At 36.8% G+C, this 23,950-nt stretch overlaps 2 protein-coding genes across 6 annotated transcripts in view; one reads left to right on the top strand and one right to left on the bottom strand.

Moving 5' to 3' along the window:
- Positions 1-2,160: 2,160 nt before the first annotated feature.
- Positions 2,161-3,009, top strand: LOC120314666 (glucose-dependent insulinotropic receptor-like). Its single transcript, XM_039357982.1, has one exon. It carries the CDS (start codon positions 2,161-2,163, stop codon positions 3,007-3,009), a length of 849 nt encoding a protein of 282 aa, XP_039213916.1.
- Positions 3,010-4,238: 1,229 nt separating this feature from the next.
- ERICH6 (glutamate rich 6) overlaps positions 4,239-23,950 on the bottom strand; it is a 30,335-nt gene continuing 10,623 nt past the window's right edge. For 4 of the 5 annotated variants that reach the window (XM_039357932.1, XM_039357934.1, XM_039357933.1 and 1 more), the window contains 11 exons: positions 23,746-23,796; positions 21,918-21,976; positions 21,607-21,723; positions 15,214-15,312; positions 14,968-15,122; positions 12,782-12,867; positions 10,516-10,664; positions 9,593-9,678; positions 7,456-7,614; positions 6,103-6,334; positions 4,239-5,821 (listed from right to left, as the gene is read on the bottom strand). In XM_039357932.1, coding sequence (XP_039213866.1) covers positions 5,561-5,821; positions 6,103-6,334; positions 7,456-7,614; positions 9,593-9,678; positions 10,516-10,664; positions 12,782-12,867; positions 14,968-15,122; positions 15,214-15,312; positions 21,607-21,723; positions 21,918-21,976; positions 23,746-23,796 — 1,454 coding nt within the window. In that variant the 3' untranslated portion in view covers positions 4,239-5,560. The remainder of the gene's footprint in view (positions 5,822-6,102; positions 6,335-7,455; positions 7,615-9,592; positions 9,679-10,515; positions 10,665-12,781; positions 12,868-14,967; positions 15,123-15,213; positions 15,313-21,606; positions 21,724-21,917; positions 21,977-23,745; positions 23,797-23,950) is intronic. The other variant, XR_005558486.1, reaches the window with a different exon arrangement.

Here is a 23,950-nt window from a genome sequence, read left to right as displayed (position 1 = left end):
TTTGAATAGGAGATAAGTTAGTGCTAGAATTAAGACAGTTGAACCAGTTCCATGTGGTTAACTAAATATAGCAGTTAAGTACATCTGTGCTTCTATGCTATACAATCCACGTTTCTCAAATGCGTATCCTTGTGCATTTGTTTTCCCTCTTCCTAGAGTTCTAAGGAGCTAAAGATAACTTTTTTAATTCCAGAATTTATAGATGGTTTTTCAACTGAGTTCTTGACTTTTGTTATAATTTATCATTTTTATCTCTCTAAGTTTCACATTTCTCTATTAACTTTCAGATTATAACAACATTAGAGTGTCATGTGTGAGCATAATTTAGGGTCTTTTTAAAAAATAATTGTTCTGCTTCAAGCTTGCTTTTCTTCTTATATCCTATTAAAATATTTTAAAAGCACTTTGTAAATTCCAATTGTCTATCCCTTTGCTTATAGTTATTAAGATTCATTTTATAGGTTATTATTTGAGGGGCATGAAAAAAATGTTTTACACATTGTATTTTATGTGGCACTTTCAACTTATGTGCCATGTCTTTCTTTTATATTATATTTGACTGCTTTTTAGTAGTGTGCTTTATTTCAAGGAAATACTGTACTACATAATCTCTGCTAGCCAAAGTGTGCTCATATGTTCATCTCAGACAAAGGGATTTTATCTCAATTCACTTTTCTCTGCACTACATTGTCAGGTATGAAAAAACTTCTTTCTCACAGCCATTTATTTGCATAACTTTCCATAACAAAGATCCTGTTTGACACTACCTTCTGTTGCACCCCACTCTGCTCTCTTCCTTCAATCTACTCTCTTATTCTCATGGTCCAGCAATATAAAAAATAGGTGGTATTTAATAGACCAACCCTAATTTTTTTTCCTGATGATGAAAATCTGGAATTATCTAGCTAAAAACTTTTACATTGGATGAAGTAGCTTCTAACTCTTTCAGAATATATCACTTGAAAAAATAGTTTGTAGCTTTAGCCTCTCAAATAGCCTTATGTGAGGCAGAGATTTATAGATCATAATCAGCAGTTGAATCACATCTGGAAGTATACTGGCAATCAGTGCAACTTGAAAAGCAGGGGTGTCACATGGACATGCCAAAGGATGCACTTGCAGTTACAATCATCACATCGCATGCCACCCCTGTGGTGATGTGATTGCAGTTTGGTTGGTTGGCAACTGGTTTGTGTTTACAGCTGGTTACAGCATCCTGCAATAACATGATCACGATTTTAAAAACTTTGCCAATTTTTGGGAAAAACGCCTACTGGGAAAGCTGAATTCACTTAATGACAATGTGATTTGTTGAATGACCTTGTGAGTAGCTTATCAGCCATGGTGATTTGCTTAATAATCATTAAAAATAATCTTAGCAGGTCCAACTCAACTTATGATGCAACAACTCACAACAGAAATTCTAGTCCCAATTGAGGACTACTTGTAATGTAAATGTAGAAAATGTTGCCTTCCCAATCATTCATTTAACAGTCTCCTTGAACCCAGACAAGCTACAAAGCTTGCACTCCAGCAATAGTTTTCTAATTTACTTTACAATTTTAAGTCTAATATCCATTCCTCTTAACTGGGAAAAAAATTCTTTTCTTGAATCACTGAAATAACCAAGTTTTCTTCCCAGGATCCAATAACTAAGGATACCATGGAGATGTTCTGTTTATTGGTTGCTTCATTTTAATGCATGGAGAAGACAAACAATCACACACCTTTAGAAGTGTAATGGTAACTGATATTGCAGTGTCTCTTTTTGTTTGTTAAACTCCTTCCTTTCTGCATCGGAGAATTTCATAAATAGAGCAAATCTGCTTCCGGACTATTTTGCATCCCCTCCATTTCAGCCAATTAGTTGATTTTGTCTGAAGCTTTTAAGTGGCAGAACTTTGATCCTCCATGTGTCTTCAGCTGTCTGCTTACCAGTGGAAGTGTATCATGAATTTAACAAGAGAAACAAACTGACAACAAAAGATGTTGGGACGGAACAGCCATCAATTTGAAGAAAACCGTCTGACCAGAGAGAATGAAGGCAGCTATCAAACAGTTTGATGATTGGAAAGCATATTTACTCTTAAAGATTTGATACAGTTTGCATATGCAATGCATATCTAAAACTAATGTATCTACCAGTTTACAGTAAACAAGATGTCAACTATTATTTATGCAGTGTTACATGTAATCTTAAGTATATTTATCCCATCTGCTAATCTACTGGTAATCATTGTCATCTGTCAGTTGAAGAAGAAGAGATCAAGCAGAAACTATGTCTTCATCCTCAACTTGGCAGCTGCTGATCTACTTGTGGGTGTGATGTGCATTGGAGACGCTTTGGAGGATGCAACAGATGCACTGTTTGATACAAATTCGGTTTTTTGTCTTATAAGGATCTGCGTGGGTATTACTCCTTGTATTGGCTCTATTCTCACCTTGCTCCTGGTTTCTTTGGACAAATATTTGGCAGTGAAACTGCCCCTTCGTTATCCCTCCCTTATGAGCAAGAAACGTGTAATCCTTTCTCTTGTAGTCCTCTGGGTTCTTCCCTTCTTGGTAGGACACATGCCACTTATTTCTTCAGGATTGCGGCAGAACAAATTGAAAGGTAACTGTGGACTCCTGGCTGCTGCCAAAAGTGATTACCTCTACATAATTTGTTTTGGTATTTTCATCCCTGCTTTGTTGACCTTGGTGTGTTTGCATATCTCAGTAGGAAGGATTGCCTATCTACAGCATAAGCAGATCCAGCGCTCTTGCTTGCATGCAGCCATCCCCTCTGTTCATCTCTGTAACTTCAAAGCTCTAAGGACCATCCTTATTGTGATTGTTTGCTTCATTGTATTCTGGGGCCCTTATTATGGGACTGCCATTGTGAAAGCTACCTGTAAATCCTGCAATCTGAGCCCACTGTTGAGGGATTTTTTTATTCCTCCTAGGAGAAACCAATTCACTGGTAAACCCATTTGTGCATTCCTTGTACAACAAGGATATAAGGACTGAATTTGCCAGGATGATGAAATGTAAGGGAAAAGGCCAAATGAAGCCATGTAAGTCTATTGATTTAGCAGTGGCCAATTCCAGCTTTGGAACCTTAAATGATTTATAACATGGAATTAATCTGATCTAATTTCTGCCTCTTCTCCTTCAATAGTTTTTCAGATTATAGAACAGTATGTTCAATCTCCAGTGCAGGAGAGAGAAAACTAAATAAGCACAATTCTGATCAAGAGGTTCGCCTCTCAGCCATAATTTGATTATTTGAAGATAATAAAAAATGGGTTAATTAATAAGTAAATATCGATACAGCTTACTCAATGAAATATTTTAAAACAGAATACAGTGGGAGTCTCCTATTTTGTCTTCATGTGGGTCTTTCAGAAACTATTGGTAATAGTCATGATAGCATAATTGCTCCCAGTGTAATTTTGAATATGGTTTAAAGGATTGAAATCTATATATTTTAATTAAATCTCCTGAAACACCTGAAGCAGGTATGTATTTAAATCCCTTTCTTTAAAATGAGTTAAGAGCTTGTCATTTTCTGATTCAGTATATAAGTCTGTTTAATTTCAGAACAATTCCAACAGAAGACTAATTTCAAATTACTTGGATAACCCTGGATCTCACTTAAGCCTTGAATTTGTGAACTAGTCCATGAGCCCCCCCCCCAAGCACTTTTCAGTTTTAACTACTCTTGACAATAGTGGTATATTGAAATCAAGCCTTCTGTAAGAACTTTTCTGAAGTACTTCGTCTATTTAGAAAAGATGTTGTCTGTAATGTAGCATTAACTATGAGAGACAGATTTATCTATCTAGCCTTTATTTCTGTGATTGAGAATTCTCTTCCATATGAGGTCCATTTGCACTTTGCCTGATTCTGCTTATTTAGCTCTACTGCTATTTCAGAAAGCATTTAGGACAGGTTCATTACTTGATAGACATATTTTGGGGGGGGCTTTTTCATGGTTGTGTCCTTTGCAATTTTATGTTTTCATTCATATGGTTTTCTGTTTATAGTTAGCTTCCTTAAGATGACTTTTGGGAAGTTTTTAAGTAAATATAGATGATAAACTAGGATGAAAAATGAAAAAGAAACAAAGCCTCTGCAAATTATATTTAGATAAATATTGAATTTCTCATACCAGTCCATCCCACTCAAAAACAAATCACATTGATTTAAATGAAGCTTACATCTAGGGAAGTATCCATAGGAATATAAAGTACCTCTTTTGATGCATAAATGTGCATTTATAGTGCTTTATTAATATAGATTTCTTGGTACAGTTATTTTGATGAAAAGAAATGGAAAATAAATAACAGCTATCCCAGCTCCACCTTTTAATTATATGTTTTGCCACTTTTGCTGCTGTTTTACCATATTACTCAATTACATTGTTTTAATTCCTGTCTGCTGCTCTGAGGGCATAATTTATTATACACATTTGTTTCCAATAGTTCATTAGCTCACAAAAGGAAAGGGAGAGATCAGAAGATAAAGAATACACATAGCTTTTTTTGTCTAAAATTGGTTTGTAACACTGCCTTGATTGGATGATGGTAATAGAAGCAATAGAAAGTGCTTCTATAAAATCATCTATAAAGTTGAGGATTCATCATTGCGTATATATATATAAATGGAATTTACCTATGCTAATAGAACCATTACAAGTCATGAAGAATTTTATTGCACCTGAACGAGTTACTATTTTGAGATTCTGGAATGATCTAACTGCTGTACTAAGAATTTTTCCTTTTTACAATAATAACTGCAGTTTGGATAATATCAGCAACAGCATTGTATATGGAAAGTTTTATTTTCTGACCCTGGAACATACATCCTAGAAAACAGTTTCCTCCAAGTAGTAGATAAAGCTTTGTTAATATATCAAGACTAAGGTTGTTTATCAACGACAGCATAGTTATAAAAAAATATTGTTCTCCTTTATTGTTTTTACACTTTAAAAAGATGCATTAGGTTTTCTCCCTAAAGATTGACAGGAGTCTGAGTAATGACTGGATGGTTTGATTTCAGACAGTGGGAACAACCAATCTTTTTTCCAGAAGCTTTTACCAGAATCTTACTTGTAATCTGAAAACATGACATTGGCTGGTAGGGTCTAATTCCATCCAGATTATAACTAAATACAAGCCAGTGGTTTAAGAATCCGCTTCCGCAGCCTACCCATTGTGTTTTATTTACTATCTTGCTTAAAGAGGTGTGGAGAAATCAAAACTACAGAGGAATTTTGTGGGTTAGTCTAACAGTATGGCCTTAAAAATCTTATGATTTTTTTTAATCATAGCAAAATGGATCTAGAGTTTTATGAATACTACGGCATATAATTTAATTTTCTTACTGGAGTTGGCTTCAAATTTATATTTTCTGTTACATAGAACATTCATGAAGATACCCATATATATTTTAAGAATACATAAATATTAAATACATATAAATTTGCTTATAGAGTTCAACAGATTAATAAATATTAAATATTTTAAACAAGTGACTTTAACACATTGTTCAGGCAACATCAACAATCGGCTGTTGATCAAACTGGTGAATTTAGTTTTGCCATTATTAACTTATCTAGAGCACAGTCTATTTCACATTCTTTACAAAGATATATTAACTTCGAAGTCTGTTTCAAAAGAAATGAAGGGAGCTCCAGTTTAGTCCACCAGTCACTGGCAGGAAAGTCTAAATATCCATTCAGTTTAGCAAAGATGCGAAGAATCTTTAGTCTATTGGCGAAGAGCAGAAGGTCATCTTCAGCTATATACTTTGGCCATGGAAGGTGTTCAGCAAGTGGCTTTAAGAAAAAAAAAAGTTAATTCAGCGTCCAAAGTGCATACCTCTGACTAGCAGAAATTCATTGAGTTGTATAGGAATGAAAGCAATGTTGCAATTAATTTAAATCATGTAAAATGGCTATACAGATTAATTATGTTGGAGAACACTAACTTGATCAATTTTGAATAAAACTTAGGTTTTTGTATTTCCCTAAATGTTTTCTGTTCATCCAAAACATTCCATGTCTTGCTTTATTGTAACTTGTAAGGATAGGTAGACATTAATTCCTCTGACATGTACCTTCACTTTGGTTCCTACATTAATTTTTGCTTGTTTTCCCATTGCAAGAAAAGAAATGGCAATTTTATCTTGCCCTAGTATCCTGACACCAACATTAAGGTTCAAGGATAGAAAGATGGGTTTAAACGATACACGGGGATTGTGCTTCTGTAGATTGTTGGGCCAAATCCATGTTTTCACTTTGTTGCCAGCTTGATCTGAGTAATGTCCTCCTCGAATAGTAATATTTATCCTACAAGGGAGAAAAATAAATTGATTGTATATTTGAACCACAAATCTTAACATATCCTATATAAAAATATGAAGACAGGTTCAGCTCAGTTATGATCCACCTGATTGATTCATTTCCCTTATCATTCCAAGCAAATACTTTAAAAAAGGGCTTGTAATATGTAATTGTTTCCAGAATGGCAATCAAGTTATCCCATTATAATGAAATAGTGATGTTTTTATTTGTTACAACATAAGCTTCTTACAAAATGTTCAGTTGATATGTATGAAGTAATCTAAATAAACATACAAATTATATTAGGGGAAAGTAAATTATAAGCTGAGGTTAGTGGACAATAAAATGCAAACTATCTAGAACAGTGGTTCTCAACCTGTGGGTCGGGACCCCATTTGGGGTCAAACGACCATTTCACGGGGGTCGCCAAACAACGCAGTCCGCCATTTTTTCCCCCTTTTCCTTAGCTGTGCTACTCCCTTTTATTCTATTGGCTTTTAAATAGAGTCTAATTCTATTGGGTTTCCAAAGCCAATAGGAATTGTCCAGGCTGTCTCTGCCCTGCTGAGCCCGCCAAAAGTCCCATTCTGCAAACGGTGCTGCACCAGTTGAGTAGTCCTCGACTTACGGCCGGTTGAGTAGTCCTCGACTTACGACCGAGTGGGGGTCGCGGCATTAAAAAGGTTGAGAACCACTGATCTAGAACGTGACCATTCACAAAAACCATTGTAGGTAACTCAAATCATGTGTAAGTAATGTTGGCAAACTGGTTAATGCATTGGCACGAGAAGACTGAACTAACATGCCTTCTCTCAACAGCAGTAAAGCAATGTGATGTTAGCAATCACACTTCAGAAATAACTTGCAAATTTATAGTTTTTGCAATTTCAAGGAAAAAGCTAGTGAACAGAAAATTACAGCATGATGAATTTACTATCACTTAGAAAGAGTTGCATTTTCTACAACTTGAGTGTGGTTGCAGTCACAAAAGGGTCTTTCTAGGAATACTGCATATGTTGAAGTAATGGAAATCCTACCCACTAAATATGAAATATTTAAATACTTAAAATATGAAATACAAAATCCACAGCAAAAAATGAATACTTCTCTATTTATAATAAGCTCACCATACAATTTGGTTTGGATGATAACACGTTCCTTTCCCACAAGAGTCAAATACTGCTTGGATTTCCGGCTTCTCACACTTATCTTCTTGGACTATACAAATGTATCCTGCATTTTCATCTTTCTGTACAACAATAATTGCCAGATTTCCAGATGGATAGCTGTACATATAGCTAAGGTCTTTCCCCCCTACTTTACTTGCTTAGAAATGCTAGCTCATATGTATGAATGGTATAGTGGATTTCTGATTGGGGGGAAGGAGGAGAATCTTGGTTAGCATCCCCTTTTCCCATATGTTACCTGCAGTTCTTAAATTCATTCCTTGGTTCTATTTTGCTGATGTAGCATGAATCTTCCATCTAGACTGGGGTAGGCAACCTTGGCTCTTTTATGACTTGTGGACTTCAATTCCCAGGGCTCAGGAATTCTGGGAGTTGAAGTCCACAATCATAAAAGAGCCAAGGTTGCCTACCCCTGGTATAGACAAACAAGTAATCTTAAAAAGAATAGATTTAATTACTATTATAGTTTTGTAACAATATCAAAACTCTCCCTAATTTTGCAGTGGTACAGCAGTATGGATGATACTATACACAGAAGATGACTACTTCGCCAGAGTGTAACTTACAAAACAATACTCTGTAGGTCTAGAAGCCCAAGTTTGCCAAGATTTTGATTACAGATTAAAATATGCAAGTTTCCCAGCTTTGTTCAAGGGGCTGATCTTGGTCTTGCAAATCACTTAAAAATTCAAGATAAAGGTAGTCCTTGATTTATGACCAGTCACTTAACAACCATTTAAAATTATGGCAGGCCCAGAATGGGTGTTTTAAAGCTGTGAAGCAATTCTGGAGGTAGTAAAATGTGGCATTCCTTCTCTCGATCATGTGGCTGCATTTTGAGTGCTTAACAAGTTGCTTACCTGCTCAATCGATTGCACCGTCCCACAGTCAGATGACTGCGAGTTGTGACGTTTTTTGCTGGTTTCTGGCAAAACAAATGTCCATTTGAAATAATGGGTTTGCACTTATGACTACAGTGTTCACCTAACAATACCAGATTTGCTTAATGATTGTGGTGATTTGCTTAACAATTACACAATATTGTAAAATAATGCAGTCATATGGGTGCCTCGTCTTATAATAAAAATTATTTACGACCAGAAATCTAGTCCCAATTGGCAGGTGTAAGTCAAAGACTACCTATCCCGGAGTCCTGTAATATTGCAAGAGACCTGAACTATCAGCCTTTCCCAACTTGTCCTCTCCCCATTTGGATGCATAAAGATCCACTACCAGACTTTCAGCCGTTAGGTGGGGAATTCTGGGTGATGAAGTCAACAAATTTGAATGGCTCCAATGTTGAAAAAGGCTACTATAATGCATTCTATTGCCTAAATCATGAATTAGGCTCTGGTAAGATACAGTGCAAATCTATCTTAGACTTAAGATCACTTTTAAAAGCCTTTTCCATTTTTCAGCAGCAGGAAAGTTTGTGATTATGTGTGTGGTAGGAGTATCTCTATAATTGCCAGGATTCCATATACCACCTGATTGTGGGAAAAAAAAATTTGGATGTGGGAGGGTTGCTTCTATTTTGCTAAAAATAGCCAGCTCCCAACACACTCGTCTGACTTTATGACATCAGAAATAGGATGGCAGGGGTTAGTAGGCAGACTTTGGTACTAGATTATTGCTTATGAAGTTGTAGTCTTGCTTAGTCTTGTCTCCGACCCTGAAGAAGAAATCCTATGAATCCTGTGCTCACGGTGCTATAACATTATTTTCTATCTTAGCAACTTTAAGTTGTGAGGACTTCCATCTCTTAGAACCCTGGGAATTGGTTCACATATCTTAAAGATGCCATGAATGAGAAGCACTGCATTAAAGGTTTAATTGTTGTAGGTCAATGTATTTTAGATGTTTTATTCTTAACTGTGGTGATTGTTGTATATTAAGGCGGCTATAAAGTAAAATAAGGTCACTACCAAGCATAGCAGGGATAGAACACTAGTTGTGTTTGTCATCCTGAAGACCTTTTGGTAACCTTGCTGCAGATTATTATGTTGCAGCCCTCTAGCTCTGATCCAGTTCCACTGAACACAGTATGTCAGAAAAGGAGTATGTTACAAAAGGATACAATATTTGTGCAGTGCCATCCGGAAACATGGTAAGGAACTTCACACCATTTTTGTAGTACTGTTGTATGAATTGGTTTTTCACTAACTATTGATGAAAAAAAGAACAACATGCAGATTACAGTTTCCCCATGGAACTCAAAAGAGCAAGATAAGATACTGAAAGAGAACAATAAGGCCAGTATACAAAAGGGAGTTAAATAGAAATCTAGCTATTTTTATCAAAATTGTTTATTATGTAAACAAGCAGATAAATCTGAGCATGTCAGCAGCTAAATGACAAGCTTAAACCACGAAAATAAGGAGATGCAGCTTACACTAAAAATTCAATATGCAACTGTCCTATTATTGTTGGTAGTGGCTAGCAATGTTGATCTGCCTCCCAAGCACATTGATTTTTATATGCCCCCAAAGATGCCATAAAGATTGGGGAGTATATTGCTTTAATTTAGGAGGAGAGAAAATGAATGGCCCTGTTACAAATAAAGCTATTTTTTGCCTTACATTTTAGGCAAAGTATTCTGAAATACAATTCCCATTTGAAATGGATTGTTTTGGTTTTCCATATTCAAAGATTAGTTACAAGCTCATGTCCATGAAATGGGTATACCATTGCTGCCATTCCTTTTTGCACTCTTAATTCTGGGCAAATCCTACTTTTAAGAATTGTAATTTCAATGTAAACAAAAAAAGAAATTACTGACTTTGTAATGAAAATAATGCTATATTTCATCTTTAAAATTCATATTAAGTAATCTTAGCCATTCATTGATATTAATCCCACATATAATTGACATGGGTACATTAAGCACATTGCTTTGAAAGTTTAGCTCTCAGCTCTAAAAAGGTTGCATATTTTTATGTAGATAAAATTTTGAATATAAAATTCAAAAATTGCTTCTAGTGTATAAAATCAGTTGTTTACCTTTCCACCTGCAATAGTGAAATCACAGCAAGAGATGCTGTATGTATTGTCCACAATCTCTGCTTCTTTAATTACTGGTGGATAAATTCTTGCTGAAGAAGGTGTCTCTTGAGACAGGAAGAAGGAAATTGTTTTAAGCTGTTTATTGTCTACAAAATAAAATATTAAATAAGAATTAAATGATAATTAATTGATTTAAAAGGAACAAGCAAACTTCCTTTGTTGTAAGACTGTACCTAAGGTACTGTTAGGGGGAAAATGGCATTTTTCTTGTACAGTGGCAATATTTTGTTTAATTGTCATGAGTCTGAATGAATTTGGCAACACATACATCCAATAAATATCAACCAAGTAGTATTGGCTAATGGAACTGCCTATACAATAATTTTTGTCAACAGAATTCAAATATTGGATCTAGTAAGTTTACGGTAGGAGACTCACACTATTAACTTAATTGGATATTTATTAAAACCCTGTCCTTCAGTAGGATATTTATTAAAACCCTGTCCTTCAGAAACCCAAGCAGTTTTCAAAATTATAGCAAAATATTGCAACATGTAATCAAAATCAGAATTAAAGTTTACATTGGTGATAAAGCAACACTAAAAATAAAGCATTTATTTGTGTATGTTAACAAGGGGATACTGGTTTAGAAACGGGATCATCTTACATAAAGAGAAACCAAGAGGCTTCAAGGAAAACTCCAGGAATAACAGAACAGCCCTAATTCTTTGGTGCTGTTTTCATCTCAGCAACTGATATTGAGGCATACTGAAAATGGCGTCATCAAAATGAATAGCTGGTGATAGGTCTATCATCAGGTTTTCTCTTTTAAAGACAGCTGTGGTAGGAATATGATTCCATTTAATGAGAGCAAATACCCAGAAATGTGAACATCCTTCACTGGATGTATTAAAGCAGAGACTTGACAGCCATCTATCTCAAATACGTTAATTTGTATCCCAATACAAAGCAGATGATTGGATTCTAAACGGTTTCTTCCAATTCCTTTGATTAGACAATCTTTTACTGTTAATCCTGTAGCTGGAAATTGTTGGGGAACATGCTACAGAGAAATGTTTCCTTTGTGCAAAACTGGCAACAATTTTTCTCATTTTCTCTATATACACAATTATTTTCTAGTTGCATTATAAGCAAAGTTGTGCTGAAACTCTGAGATCCATATGGCTCACATCCTGAATCAGTTCTAGGAGGTCTTAAAGACCTGCCTGCAGGAAGTCCTTGACTTACAACCATTCGCTTAGTGACCGAAGCTACAACAGCACTGAAAAAAGTGACTTATGACCATTTTTCACATGACCATTGCAGCATCCCCATGGTCATGTGATCAAAATTCAGATACTTGGCAATTGACTCATGATGGTCACAGTGTACTGAAGTAATGTGATCACATTTTCTGACCTTCCGACAAGAAAAAGTCAATGGGGAAGCCAGATTCACTTAACAACTCCATTACTAATTTAATAACTGTGCTGATTCACTTATGTGGCAAAGGTTGTAAAATGGGGCAAAAAAATGGGGCATTTTTCATATGACCATTGCAGTATTCCCCTGGTTCCATGATCAAAATTGGGACACTTGGCGGTCGGCATGTATTTATGACAGTTGCAGTGTCCCGGGATGATATGATCACCTTTTGCGACTTTCTGACAAAAAAAGTCAATGGGTATGTCAGATTCACTTAATAACCATTTTACTAACCTAACTGCAGTGATTCACTTAACAACTCTGACAAGGTAGTTCATAAAATGGGGCAAAACTCTCTTAACAACTGTCTTGCTTAGGAGCAGTTAATTTTGAGTTCAATTGTGGTCGTAAGTCAAGGATTACCTGTATTTACCCAGGCCCTGAAGTAGGGGGGATGCTCTGCCCTGATGTTTTCTGCTTGCTATGTTGTTGGAATAATCTTGTGATTATTTTGCATTTCTGGTAGTTATTTTTTTATATTTTGCTGTTTCCATTTTTTAAAAATTGTTGTGATCTGCCCATATTTGGGTGGCATCAGATCAATAAAATCAAAAGATTCATGAAGGCCAATATGCTGTAGTGATGAAGGTAGTAGACTAGTATAGAGGAATCTAGATTCTAGTCCACTGTCAGCCTTGGAAATATACAGTAACTTTTAGCCAAAGTTTTGATATGCATTTGGGTGATTCTTCTTTATGAGTGAATATGGAATAAGAATCATTCTCCCTTCTGTGCATAGTAATAAAAACATAAATAACAGTGGAATAATCCAACTTACATTCAGGGATATGCATTGGAAATGCACTCTTTTCTGCTTCTACTGCCATAAACGCAATTTGTTTTGCCATTTGTCTCTCTCTGAGCCTGTAACATTAAAATATGTTTGGTGTGAACTTTTTGGTTTTTTAAAAATCTATTTATTACAGTTCTTTGTATGTCCCCTACTCAAACAACTCTAGGCAGCTTATAACTGGCATACATTAAAACATCCATAACAGTAAAAAATTAACAGCTTTAAAAATATCTGCTGCTATCTTCTATTAAAATCTTTTTCCCTAAATGTCTTATGGGAGGGAATGGTTTTAACCTGCTTCCTAAACGAAAATGGATAGGGTCTAGACCAGCGGTTCTCAACCTATGGGTCGCGACCCCATTTGGGGTCAATCGACCATTTTTCGGGGGTCGCCAAAGGCGGCGATCCGCCATTTTCTCCCCTCCGGGGGCGGCGCCACGCATGCACGCCGCGCATGGGGGCAGCCCCGCGCATGTGCACTGCGCATGCGCGCTGCGCATGCGCATAACGTTTGTGTGACGGGGGTCACTGTCACACAAACGTTGAGAACCACTGGTCTAGACTGACCTCATAATTATGACAAACTGAGTGGGCTGTCAGTGAGAATGTCATACTTCAGGTCCCTGCCCCCACTGCCCCAACTCTGTAGGGCTATGCACCCATGGCAAGATTATAATGTAGGTAGTGAGGCAGAACCCACAGGATTGGTGGGTTACAGCCTGCACCTTGATTTGGGCCCATATGCTTGCTGGGAGCCACTTCAGTTCTTGAATACAATTTAAGTTACTAAGTTGGTTAGTGCTGGTCAGAAGGCATTGGGTTTTGTGCCAACTGCAGCTTCTGAATGGTCTTCAAGGGAAGATTAACTTCTGTAGTGTAATTGAGATAATCCAGTGCCATAAGTTATTGTCTCCAGCACTTCCTAATTCAGGAACAGATGCGACTGGCATGCTTGATGAAACTGGACCAAAATTTTCTTGGATGTGACTTCCACTCGATGTTTCATAGAATCTGTGAGTCCAGGAGAACCCTAAAACAACATTCCAACTTTTCAGGGAAAGTGCAATCCTGTATGGAGCGATATATGGATCCACATGACTTCTGCATCAATAGTAACACTATCTTGCTAGAATTAAATTTTAGTCTGCTTTGCCTGGATTAGGGTCTCCACTGCATTTCCTGCTGAGCCTGAGGCTCTCATCAGCATATCGATACTAGACCCTATGTGGGAATAAAGGAACAAGCTGAGCTTTGCAGCATCCCATGCAAGAGTGGCTAAGCACTTGATGATTTCTTCCCAGCAATGCTTTAAGAGCACTAAATGCTCTAGCTGCTTCTCATAACTGTGTCTAAAAAAATAAGCTCTTCTACTTCGATTTATCTTTTTTCCATAACACCATTTCTTTAACAGCTATAATCATTAGAGTTTCACTATATGCTTAAGATTGATGAAGTCTTAATTAGTTGGACCAGATCTTCTGCATCAATAATATCTATAAAAGCTCAAGTACAGGAAGTCTCAGGTAAGTTAAAGACATTAATGACAGACCAATTTCCATCTACTCACATAGATTCCCTCCAAAGTTTCTTTACTGAATTATGCAACCTCCCTCTGAGGGAGGAGATATGATTAAAGTTCCTTAGATGTGCATCCTAAAATAGACATATTGCAGGATCCCAAGGCCTATAACTCATATTAAGCTGGAGAGTCATCTTCCTGTCTGGTAACTTTTGGGGAGCTCATTTAAACTTCAAGGAGAGAAGTTAGAAATTTTCTTCCCCTGAACTTCCTTAACTTATGGTAGAATACAACCCAATGTGATGGTTTAAAGTGGTCCATTTTGTGACGTATAATAGCTACCTAACTTTAAACTGCATACTCTATAGATTGTGTTCCCAAAAGAAATGGGTGAGGCTAGAACAAAAATAAATTTTGATTTCATTTGATTTCATTTAAATTAAAATTCAACACAGTTATTAGTCTTCAGCTGTGTAATTAGTAATTTTCCTTCTGTCACGCTGTACTTTAAATTTGGTAACAACTTCTAGAGATTTCTGCAGGAAACATGAGCTTTCAGAGGTGCAGGTACTGTAGCTTTGAGGCATCAGATTTTAGTGTTCCCCCTAACTATCTTAAGGGCTCAAATATGTATCCCCCCAGTTTGGCATACCTTTGTCGAGCTCTTTCTTTTGCCCGTTCTCGGTCAGCTTGACTTCCGTGGGCCTTATGAGGGGCAATATCAATCATCTCCATTTTCTTTGGATAGCGATTTTTTTCACTGACAATAAACTCATGAAGATCCCGGCATTGCTGGCAACAGAAAAGCTGGAAAGCAAGGTCCTGCTCTTACCTGCTGGACAGGTGGACTTTGGATCCAATGGAAAAACCATGTGGAGAATTTGCTCTCAGTACTTACATCTCCCCATTCTGCTATGTGTTCCAGACTTTCAAATGAAGGGAAGTATATTAGGGGGCTGCCACAGAATTCACAGGTTTCTGGAGTTTCCTTCTGGACCTGCAGAGAAGAAGGTGGGGGGGGGCATTTCAGAAAGTTTTATAATAGTTATCTAAACAAAAATTATAGGGTTCATAGCCTGGGTTTCTGTGGGGTGGCACTCTTTCTCCTCATTGCCCACTCAATTATCGATGGAGGGTACATTTATACTCCCTCCCGGACTAAAACAGTTTCTCCTAAAATACTCCATTCTGGCTCCCCAAGTTAGAATGTTCTGACTTCTGGCGGAAGTTGCTATTGTTATTTCTCTTCACTGGTTAGGTGAAGTAATGACATTTGAAAGTAATGCAGATTCAGGGATTGCTTTGGGGTGTTTCAGGCAGTTAAAATATGCTAAGATTTTTTAAAGCTTAATGCTGAAACTGGCAGTGATTCAATCATAAAAGGGTCATTGAATGTTGATAGGCAAGAGGGTTCTGGAGGTTGCAAAACAGACTTTTGGGCTGCTTGTGACTTGCTGGAGGGAAACCTATCGGATGTGGGTGACTCCTTTGCTATGTGCACACACTTCTACATCACCCTGGGATTTCTTAGCTGGCCTGTTTTGGAACCCAGGTTGGGTTTTTTCTCAGCTGAAATGCTACTAGAGTAAAAAGCGACCTGCCTTTTTATATACTTTATACTTTTTCCCAACCTGAGTGCCTTCTAAGGATGTGAATGTCAGTTCCTAAATTTCTCAGCAAAGGCCATGGTGACTGAGAGTCAACAGATATCCAGCTTGGAAAAAGCAATCTTTAAATATAAATGTATATAACAGTATTGTTTTAAATGGCATTACAGAGAAATTGTGCTTCTTTTTATGTTCTATTTTAATTAAGTGCTTGCCTTAATGTGGAACTGATGTTACTGATGTGCAACTGATGTTACTGAATACAGTTTACCCATATTGTTAATGGTTCTGAGCTTGTAAAGGAAGTGGGATATTCCGATGGAAGTCTATGATTTTTTGCAGTCACCTTTCCTTTGCACCAACATGATCCCCTCATGGATGGGACTAGGTGCAGAAACTGCAGAATGATAATTATCCCATTCCTGTATCATTTTGAAGCAAAACACGAAATATGTACATGTGCATTTCATCAACATACATGTAACACCTGGGTGGGATGATCAGAAAATGTACTTTTATCTGGATATACTACCCTATTCTAAGTCACAGATTATTGTAACATCTCTGAGTATAAAGCAGAGAAAACAAGACCATAAAATTCCCCTGACACAAGAGTAGAACGGGCAGCTCAAAATAATAGATGACTGGGCGAGTGCGAAAAGCCTCATTTTAAAGACTGGATTAATACCAGTGCCTGAAGAGCGATGGCAGATCGTTTAGGCATCAACATTTCAGCCTTCACTTAAAAGCAATGGTATTGGAAAATGAGCACTGACTTGGCTTTGCAGTGTTTTTGGAGAGGAGGAAAACAGATTGTACAAGTTTAAAATATTGCTACTGTAATAAATCAGTGGGGTAATATTAAATTTGGGAGAATTGTCACAAATAATATATAGACCACATGTATATTAAAAGTTTAAAAGACTGGCCATCTTATTTACTCACAACTTTCATTTACTTAACAAATCTGAAATTTAAAGAAAAGTTGCATGGCTGTTTGGAGAAGAAAACTGAGAAACAGACGTGGCAAATGCTGTTTGCTTGTCCAAAGAATAGTGTAAAGGAGTTTCTGAAGGAAAAACACAAAAACTGTCCTATTTGTTGGCTGCTCAACATCACAAAGACGTGTTTTTATGTTGACATTTTGACTACAGTGCATACGTGGACTGGAGTCAACACAACATATTCATTTGACTAATTAATTCCCAACCCCAATTTTTGCTTTCATTCTCTTCCTGTGCACTAACTGAGCTAAATGAATTAAATATATTTGGATAACTTTCTTTCCATTATTTTTAAAAAATACAGGTAGTCCCTGACTTACAATAGAACTGAATAATAATAATAAACCGAATAACAGATCTGGAGAAAAAGTGAAACCATTGGCAATCATAGGTTTCTGTTCCTGAGGTTAAAATAGCAAAATTAGTTTAATTTTATTCAAACTAATTTAAAATGTTCTACTTGGAGATTAAGACTCACTATTTGCACAGATAAACAATAAAAGTGGGAATATATTACACAAAAAATAATCTCTTCTGCATGCTAATACAGGTAATCCTCAGCTTACAGCAGTTCATTTAATGACCATTTGAAGTTATAACGGCACTGAAAAAAGTGACTTATGTCCATTTTTCACACTTACGACCTTTGTAGCAAATCTATGGTCACGTGATCACAATTCAGTTGCTTGGCAACTGCTTCATATTTATGATGGTTGCAGTGTTCCAGTGTTCCATGTGATCACTTTTTGCGACCTTCTGACAAGCAAAGTCAATGTGGGAGCCAGATTAACTTAACACTCTTGTTACTAACTTAATAACTGCAGTGATTCACTTAACAAATGTGGCAAGAAAGATAGTAAAATGGGGCACAACTCACTTAGCAAATGTCTCATTTAGCAACAGAAATGTTGGGTTCAATTGTGGTTATAAGTCGAGGACTACCTGTAAAGGAATTGCTCAGTCTGAAACAAACTAGAGTGAACTAATTGCTTTGATTATTTCCTTCTCCCCCCTCCCCAACAAATGGCATTTTCTTGTCTGCCAGTGATTTGATGAGTTCAGAACTGATCCTGTCCAAACAGTTTCAACTCTAAGGCACTCACAGCCATATGAGAAAGACATAGCTGCCTTAATGAGTAGCAGATGGAAGCCATGTTTGTGCTTCCATACACTCCAAAGCTCTGTTTTGGAACTAAATCAAAGTACTACACGGTCTTGCCATTTATTATTCTTAATGCTTAAACAGAACACAGTATGAGTAATTTTAACTTAACAAGGGAAAAAAACATGCAACTCTCTCTGAATTAATTGTCTAGCTATATGCATTACCAGATGCTAATTTGGCATATAGCTATCAAATCTAAGTTAAGAACTTTTAAAACCCATTATATGACAGTATTGAACTTATGCTAGCTCCATAGTCATAGAAATCAATGAGACATAAAAGTGTTCAACCTTTGCTTATTGTTTCATAATATCTTATTCCCCATTATAAAACCATTTAGGATTTAATATTTACCAGGAAGGCCACAATAGCCAAATTGACTGCACACTATGTGCAAAATTAAGCAAAGTTGGAATTTGCAGGAATCTTTATTATTTAAAAAATTAATACACACTGATTATCTGAACACAAAATTAGACAAAACCCTACGGAACCCATTAAATAAACATCAATGGAAAAGATTAGCTAAAGAAAAATATTGGACACTGTCAAAGGATTTTATATGAGTAAGGTGTATAGAAAACAATTGTTCCTTCCACTCATCTTTCCAGATTCCAAACATGAAAAACTGGCTGATTTGTAGGGAGGAAGGAAGATTTTTCTTGTCTCCCCTAAACAGCACTTGTAGGTATAGATATAGTGATTTGTACCTGTAAATGCTGCTTATGAGACAAAAGAGAAAATCTCAAATTGCTGATTTTTGGTCAAATATCCAATTGCTTTTGAAGCAAATTTGGTCTTTAAACTTCAACTTGAGAGTTAAAAATGTTTTTACTTAGCCACAACTAATGTCACATTGCCCTGACATTTTGCTTATTCCTAATAGCTTTTCAGGAATGTTTAACCAAAGTTTGTAAAAAAAACAAAAGTCAGTTCTCAGAAAAAAAAAGAAAACCACAAAATATGAATTGCCACGTGGATGATGCTGGCTCTGTCTTGTAATAAATAACATTTAATTATATGAACGCAATCCTGCTGTATGGGAAGGATGGTGGAAAAACCTTTTGTGCTTTTTCATCTCTTATTTCTGAAGTTCCTTGAGAACAGATGGTGTTAGGCAGCTGTGCACCACAATCATTAAGCATTGTTGCTGCTCTATGTTCTTACCCCCACCTGTTTCAGAGGTAGGACAAGCCTTGCTTTTCCTTCTCCTTTCTAAAGGGATTACAACCAACTGTAAATGAATCATTTTGCAATTTCATTAGGGATCAGAGACAACTGGCTTTTAAAAGCTGTTAAAGGATGACAAGCAACAAAGCAGTGAAAGGGATTGCAATTCTCCTCAATCCCATATTCTAAAAATGAATTTGCCAATATTGTCCAAAACACACAGCTCTTCTATCTCATCTAACAAAATGAAATTCAATGGTGAAAAAAGTAAGGTTCTATATTTAGGCAAGAAAAACCAAATGCACAGGTATAGTATAGGTGATACCTTGCTCAATAGTAGTAACTGTGAGAGGGATCTCGGAGTAAATACTTTAAGGTACACGATGATGATGATGATGATGATGATGATGATAATAATAATAATAATAATAGCTGGAGAAGATAGCAAAATACAAAGACCTACAAATAGAAATAGAAAGACTGGCAAAAGCAAGCAAGGGTAGTACCAATAGCAATAGGCGCCTTGGGTGCAATCACAAAACAACTGGAGCACCACTTGAATACCATTGGCATTGACAAATTCACCATTAGTCAATTGCAAAAGGCAGCCTTACTAGGAACTGCTTCCATCCTGCGACGATATCTGTAATACCATCAAACATCCACATCTGCCTATCCCAGGTCCTTGGTAAGGATTTGATAGGTAGACAAAAATGCCAAATCCAGTCTGAACATCTGGCTGATTATGTGATGATAAATCATCATCATCATCAAGTTGGTAGGGACCTTGGAGATCATCAAGTCCAACCCCCTGCTCAGGCAGGAAACCTTATACCATTTCAGATAAATGGCTGCCAGTCTCTTCTTAAAAACTTCCAGTGTTGGAACATTCACAGATTGTCCTAGTGGCCCATCACTTAAATATGAGCCAGCAGTGTGCTGCAGCTGCCAAAAAAGCCAACACAGTGCTAGGCAGGCTGCATTAACAGAGGGATAGAATCAAGATCACGCAAATTGTTAATACAACTTTACAATGCCTTGCTAAGGCCACACTTGGAATACTGCATCCAGTTTTGGTCACCATGATGTAAAAAAGATGTAAAAAAAGATGACTCTAGAAAGAGTACAGAGAAGAGCAACAAAGATGATCAGGGGACTGGAGGCTAAAACATAAGGAATGGTTGCTGGAATTGGGTATGTCTAGTTTAATAAAGAGAAGGACGAGGGGGGACTAACAGTGTTCCAATATCTCACAGGTTGCCATAAAAAAGAGGGCAAAGAGTTATTCTCCAAAGCGCCTGAAGGCAGAACAAGAAGCAACGGGTAGAAACTAAGCAAGGAGAGAAGCAACCTAGAACTAAGGAGAAACTTCCTGACAGTTAGAACAATTAACCAATGGAACAACCTGCCTCCAGAAGCGGTGAATGCTCCAACACTGGAAGTTCTTAAGAAGAGACTGGCAGCATTTGTCTGAAATGGTATAAGGTTTCCTGCCTGAGCAGGGGATTGGACTTGATGACCTCAAAGGTCCCTTTCAACATTATTATTATTAATTATTATTATTATTATCTTGTTTGTGTATCTTGAAGTATCTACTTAAGCTAGCGGAAAATCTTAAAGAAATATGATGTAATCTTATTGAGATGTCAGATCTATAAAATAGTTTCACATCCTTATGTCCAGAAATGGAAAGGTAAAAATTTATTTAATGGCCAAATACTTGGAGTTATTCTGTTATATAACTTACAGGGAGATTAGTTTTTCTCTTTTATAACACTCTTTATAATTTTTGTGACTGGATTGTTCTTTTAGTGCTATTGCCTACATTTGTGTTTTTCACTTGTTAAATACTTCAGCATTGTAAGTTTGAAATAAAAGAAAGCTGACTATACATAGAAAATTCATATATTGGATAGAAGGCAATGCATCACTTTCTCTGTTATAGACATCTTTTCATCAGAATTTTTCATCAGTGTAGTTTTTAAGAAGATGAGATATTCTGTCATGCAATTGCATTCTGAAGTGGTGGACTTGTAGAAGCATGTAACTATTTTCTTTCTTCAGAAAACAAAGGTTAATCCTCCAGGCTAAACTGAACACAAGGTATATTTGCATGATTCTTTCCTCAGCAGAGGTATCTATGGGAAACTGAAATTTTGAGCAGAATACCAGCGGTATTTCTCCTAATCCCCCCCCCTCCCTTCACCCTCCTTCTCCAAAGTGTTCTTCCCTATCCAGGAAGAAAGGGAAGTGGCAAACAGCGTTGCCCATTTCAGTAAAGAATAAGAAGTTATAGATTTATAGTGCAAAGTAATGCAAAGGAGGTGGGTGGGTAGAGCCATTACCTCAATGTGAATATCTGCTCTTGATGACTCTGGTCTATAAGCTAGAATAGTAGGTGGGCCAACACTGGAAATTGTCTGCAGAGATTCTTGAAACAGTTTTAAGAAGTCTTCTCTAAACTTAAAAAAAGAGAAAAAAAATAATTTATTGCAAACCTCAAACCACTTGTCTAGAGTATTCCTGCACCATCACTGCAGAATAAACAGCCTCCATTTTTATTTAATTGTGAGAGGCAGGGATGGGGAAGGAGGTAGGTAAACTAAAATGAGAATAGGTTCCAATAAATTGTATAGAGATCACTTATGATTGATACCTCTGTGTCGCATAAAATGTCTAAGCAGCTGAGATCTTGGGGAATAACAGCATAGATATCTAGGCATCAATAAAGAGAATTAGTTAGGAAAGGGTATATTCTCCTTTATGAACTGAATCTTAAAGCAATATATATATATGGTTCTCATTTAACTATTGGATGCTTAAAAGCTGAGCTCAGGCAACACATTTTATTATATCCAAATTAACAAAACACCATGACCATGTTAATATAACAGGCTTTCCCTGACAAATCATATTATTACATCATGTGATGGTCTGGTTGGTCTAACATATTAATTCAATAGCTAGAATTCCACAGCATGCTGAACCACAAATTTCCCAATCCCAATCTAATCAGATTAGCATGTGGTATGTATTCAGCCAGTGGAATTCTAAAAAAAGCCAACTCTAAATAGAATTCTTAGGTTCCTGCAGTCTTCCTTCAAATTAGTGCTTACTGGACATGCAGAGATTAGCACTCTCAGCACTGTAGGGCCAGTACACTGGGGGCAGCAGTTTGTGGAGAATTGGGCTGGAAGAGAACTGCATTTTAGGAAGAGAGTGGGATCATTCCATTTCTAGAATATTAAAAAAATAGTACATATAACTCATAGAATATACAGCTAGTTCTCATTTAGCAATTAATTGTGACTGCAACTGTTCAGTTACAACAGTGGTGAAAAAGGGACTTTGCAATCAATGCCCACATTTATCACATTCACAATGACTGTCAGTCATATGTTCACCATTATAGTCACTTAATACTATTGTTCTATTCCTGACCTGTTTTTTTTTCTCCTCTCACCACCTTGCAGAGCAGAGAGATGGCCTGAAGAAGCTACCTCTTCCTGACCACTTTTCTCCACAGACCATGTTTGTAAGAAGTGCTAAAGAGCAAGTTAACAAACTCAGCTGGTAACCTTAATTAGTTGATTAGAACCTGCTGCAGAGATTGACAAGAACCTTAATCCTTTTCACACTGAAGGCTTTCTTTTACCTCTGAAGCCACTAGGCCAGACATGTCAAACTCGTGACGTCACGTGACATCGCGAGACATATTGGAACTATTTTGCCATTGCCGGTAATGGGGTGGGCGTGGCTCCGGTATGATGAAACCAGCCCGCGGGCCGGCAGTTTGACACCCCTGCACTAGGCAAACCGCATTGCTTTCTATGTGTATTCCCCATTGTGTGCCTGCTTATTCTCTTGTAATCCCTTCCTCCCTAATGATTGTAAATACAAACTAATTCTTTGCTTTCTAATTGTCCTAGTGCCAGGATTAGCATTCCAAAGGGCAGAAGGAAAAGGAAAGCTAAAGTAAAATCATGAGCCCAGTCATGTGATTTTCAGTTAGCAACTGCCCTGTTTAATAACAGTCATCAGAATCAACTGTGTTCAATAAATGAGGACTAGCTGTAGACTTCCACACCAGCTGTGCAATTGTATCCCATAGCTTTAGGTTCAACCAGAATGACTGCCCTCTCTAAAAGGTTATATTTCCATAATGAACTGGCAAAAGTGATATGCCGAAATAGAAATCAAAACTTAAAGGACAGCCATATACAGACATTACAGAGCCAAAAATGGCAGCACAGCTTTTATACAGTGAAGAGACAGAGAGAATCTACCAGCAACCATCAAAATGCCTCAGCTTTCAATGGAAATTAAAACTAAGATGTCTTTTGCAGCCTAGTGGATGAAGAACAATAACATACTAGATATACCTTCAGTTTGATAGCTCGCTGATAGGAATCTGTGGATTCAAAAAGTATAGAAATAAAAATTATTCTCAAAATGAATAATAGATGTTTTGGGGAGCAACTTACCATTCTCAGGAGGAATTTCTTTTTGAGTCTCCTTTGGAGCTGTAAGGGGAGCTGAAAAGGAAAAAAAAGCAGTCCATTTCTATCAACGTTCTTTTTCTTCTTTCTCTCTTTTGAAGAAGATCAAAAATAGGTTGAATAAAAAAAGAACGGAGGCAGCAACTGGGCAGAAAATAAATGTTCAAACGGGCCACTCTGAACCATATAG

This window comes from Crotalus tigris, unplaced genomic scaffold (genome assembly GCF_016545835.1).
Source record: "Crotalus tigris isolate CLP2741 ecotype Arizona unplaced genomic scaffold, ASM1654583v1 scf7180000018970.2248101, whole genome shotgun sequence".
Lineage (NCBI taxonomy): Eukaryota > Metazoa > Chordata > Lepidosauria > Squamata > Viperidae > Crotalus > Crotalus tigris.
This window is presented reverse-complemented; position numbering and strand designations above follow the sequence as displayed.